This window comes from Pteropus vampyrus, unplaced genomic scaffold (genome assembly GCF_000151845.1).
Source record: "Pteropus vampyrus isolate Shadow unplaced genomic scaffold, Pvam_2.0 Scaffold67, whole genome shotgun sequence".
NCBI classification, from domain to species: domain Eukaryota; kingdom Metazoa; phylum Chordata; class Mammalia; order Chiroptera; family Pteropodidae; genus Pteropus; species Pteropus vampyrus.
In genome coordinates, this window is record NW_011888848.1 from 1531076 (window position 1) to 1534811 (window position 3736).

Consider the following 3736-nt stretch of genomic DNA (forward strand, 5'->3'; position numbering starts at 1 on the left):
CAACGTTAGCCCCAGAGATAAAGCACTCATAAAATCAAAAACCTTTAATTCCCATAGAAACCTGTCCCACCGATGTTCCCTGCTGCATCCCTGGTTATTTAATAGCCTCACCTCAAAACACTGGGATTTCTGACTCTTTCAAATCTCCCTGATGTAACTGCAATAAATTAATGCCTCTTACTTGGGACCCTTAAAAAGTCCCTAAACTTACTCAGATCAAACACCAGACTCCCTCGGTGCTACAGCTGATGCTAATCTATAGGCTACTTTAGATTTACACCCAAATTTCCACAAGCTAAGCCTGAGAACTGTATTTTTAATAAATATGCCTACCATGTGGGTATGTCTGGCAAAATCGGGAAACCAGACTGGTAAAAAGCCAAACTTCCCTAGCTTGAAATGTCATGACCCTTTTGCCTCCAATGTGCCTTTCCAATTTCATTTCTCATTCCCTATTTCACATCCTCCATGTGCCAGATCAAAACTATGTGCATTCCTTGACTGCAATGCCCTTTCGGCCTCTTGTCTAAAACTTATCCGTAATTCAGGTTCCACCTCAAATACTATTTCCAAATTCCCAGCCACTTGAAAGTAGTTTCTCCTTTAAACTTCGATCAGAGAATTAAGTTCTCCTGCATTTCATGGAAGTTATATTTACCATGTATTTCCATTACTATAGCATGCTTAACCACCCCTTTATAGATAGCTCCTGAATGGCAGAATGAACTTGCAAGGTTTGGTATGGAAACTTGGCTGGACCGCTTCACAAAACTACCTCAATAAACTGGAAGCAAACTACTTTTCTGCACCATTTTTTTTTTTTAACTTGTGAAGACCCATTACCTGTCATATCCTTCCACTTAAGTCTTCAGGGTCGATTTAATATAGTCACTGGGGTTAAGAGCAAGAGTTTCAATAAAACCTGGAAAAAACCCCAGTGCTACCTCTTACCAGCTATGTGAATTTAAGCAACAAGCCTTGGTTTCACCAAAAATAGGAATAGAAACACCTCCGTAATGGGCTTGCAACAGTGATTTTAAAAATGCTGAGTAAACGTTACCATCATACACTCCACTGCTTCAACTTCTGCCTATGCCACTTTCACATATCCAAGACCTAGTCTTCTACCTGAAATAGTCTCTTCTTCTGATAACCCTCCTTCATCCAGCTTTTAGATCTTAATGAAGGTGTCACTTCATTAGGCTTCGCGAAGTAGAAAAACTTCCAAGTGCTCACCTTTTGTTTAAAGAATGACTTTACCATCCATCCTGTTTTAGTTCCTGGCACAGCAAAGGTTTCCCGGCCCTACTCAACCCCAGTGATTCCACATTTTTAAGGATCAAGCCAAAAATCTGTCCTTCGTAACTTGTGACTTTTCTACTTTTCTTGTCTATCACCTCGTACTGTTCCAGCCACACTAGATTTACATTTTACTTTCTTCCTACTTTTAAGATCTCCCACTCTCCAGCTAACTGCCCAGTTTCTTACCTGGCTCCCCTATAAAACCAAGGTCATTTTAATTTCTACATCCAGCATAAAGATAGTCCAACTTCTACCTGAATTATTTTGAACTAGTAAAATTCATGTATGTATAGCACCAATTATCCTGAGTTTAAGAAGGATTCTAAAATATACAACTTTTGTTTAAATTTTTTCACCAGTATTCTAATAATGATTAGCATGCACTGTAACAGTTATATTTACCTGTCACGGACACATTTAGCACACATGGATCCACCATAGGCCCTGCTGACATGTTTTTTTGTTTTAGACAACCTCATCAAAACTTTAGGTCTCACAGCACGAACCTGCATAAAGAAAATGTTGAATTTTGTGATGTTTTAAAGGGAACAGAAATTGTGCTAGATTGTTTTATAGGTGGTAAGTGCAAACATTAAATTAGGTTACAATGAAAATGATGTACTTATTTATCCGAAAGGCATTTCACTGTATTTGTCATACTGGCTTAAAAGAAAGTCTATATTCTTGAAAAGGTTTGGATTATGCTTAGTAATTTTCAACTTTCTTAGTGTTGACTTCTCCACTCATTCCCTTACCAAGGGATTAATGCTCAAAAAGTTCAACCCTTGTTATGTTATTCACAGCAAAAGGATTACTTACTCCACGAAGTCGGCCTGGGCACACGCCACATGCAGATTTTGGTGCTTTCCCAACCTTCTTGGTATAAAGGTAAACAATTCTATTACCAGGGGTTCGGGACCTAGGAAGTGAGAGAATAGGCGACAGCTCAGTGTTCTGCAGAGTAAATGACAACATGCGTTTTTAAATTTTAGAAATACTTACAGCCTAGTTTTGTTAGAGGCTGTATTATAGGAGAGCCTCCGACGGTAAGTCAAACGCTGGACCATTTTGAATGCCTAAATTAAGAAAAATGAAATAAAATTGTATTGCAGAAATAATCCAAACCTTATTAAAAAAAGTTACATAAATTACCCATATTTATTCTTATGCATAATATCCTTAATTTTTTTTTAAGGTGTCTTATGAAAAGATTCCATATTTTAAAACCACTTCTATTTAGCCTGGCACACAGTGATGCTCAGGGTTTTGTCTTGCCCGAAAGCACTTGGGTCATATTGTTTCATTTAATAGAACTGTGGTACTACGTAGCAAATCAGTTATACAGATAAGCATATGAACGACTCAGTTTTTTAGTGAACCATATAAAGTAACATGAAAACATAAATAAGACATGAACCAACCTTTTTTACCCCCCGTTTCGTAACCACTTCGCCACAGCACGTTATTTGAAAACCGCCTGCATTTATTGTTACGAGCTTATAACATTACACTAAAACAACTGTCAGACATCAAGTGACACTGAAGGCCAATGCGAGTGATCCAATCAGCCATTACTGCGTTTGCATCTTCGAAACCACGACATAAGTAACTCCCTATTAACACATTTTTGTCTTTCTTGCTATTGGTTTTGGGAAACATTTTGAAACAACCGAACAGGCGGGTCGTCCGCCCTCCTAAAGCCTGAGAACACCTACAGGAGCGGTGTTAAAATGGGGACTTAAGACATGAAAATGCCCCGCGATTTCTCAGTCTCACTAGCGGGACCACAACGAGTTTGTCTCCAAACGCCGGACTTCAAAGGCAGCAAAGAACCGAGTGGTGAGCTCCAAACACTCACGGCTGCGGAGGGGAGGTCCGAATCCAGGGGTGTCTGAAGCTAAAAGCTGAGAACTTGCTCGCCACCACCCTTCCTCCTAAACCCTTACCCCCACGTCAGCTCAAAAGACTGCGCTTGAGCGATCCCGGTTCCCGCAACTCCCCAGATGGCGTCCGATTGTAAAAGGTGCAGCGATTCGGAGAAGGAAAAGCAACCATACCTTCAGACACCGTCCCCGGAAGAGGAAAAAGAAAGCCCTTGCGAGTTCAAAGGTCAAATCGACTGCGCAGGATAGGAAGTTACGCCGGAAGCAGAGGCGCATGGAGAGAGCGCCACCATGTTGTACGGATGTCTCGCAGCTCCCCAATGTGAGCGGGCATGCATAGAGCCGCCACGTTGTACGGCAACTGATAAGCCGCTCTTCCGTGGTCAAGTATGCACTTCAGCGAACCACAGCATCGCCACGCAAAGGTCTTTTGGAAATTGTTGTAGAAACAAATGCAAATGACAAAGGAGCTGCAAAGGACAAAAATGGGACAAAGTCAGCTTTTTTCGTTCTTGTGGGCGCTACGACACATTTAATTTAAAGAGTGCCAC

At 40.9% G+C, this 3736-nt stretch overlaps 1 protein-coding gene across 2 annotated transcripts in view; it reads right to left on the minus strand.

The window, feature by feature from the left end:
• Positions 1-3431, minus strand: part of RPL34 (ribosomal protein L34) — a 5734-nt gene extending 2303 nt beyond the window's left edge. Inside the window, exons 1-4 of one of the 2 annotated variants that reach the window (XM_011361453.2) lie at positions 3360-3431; positions 2305-2378; positions 2122-2221; positions 1705-1808 (exon numbers count right to left, since the gene is read on the minus strand). In XM_011361453.2, the coding sequence (XP_011359755.1) occupies positions 1705-1808; positions 2122-2221; positions 2305-2369 (269 nt within the window). In that variant the 5' untranslated portion in view covers positions 2370-2378; positions 3360-3431. Of the gene's footprint in view, positions 1-1704; positions 1809-2121; positions 2222-2304; positions 2379-3248 lie in introns of both variants that reach the window. The other variant, XM_011361452.2, reaches the window with a different exon arrangement.
• Positions 3432-3736: the final 305 nt, after the last annotated feature.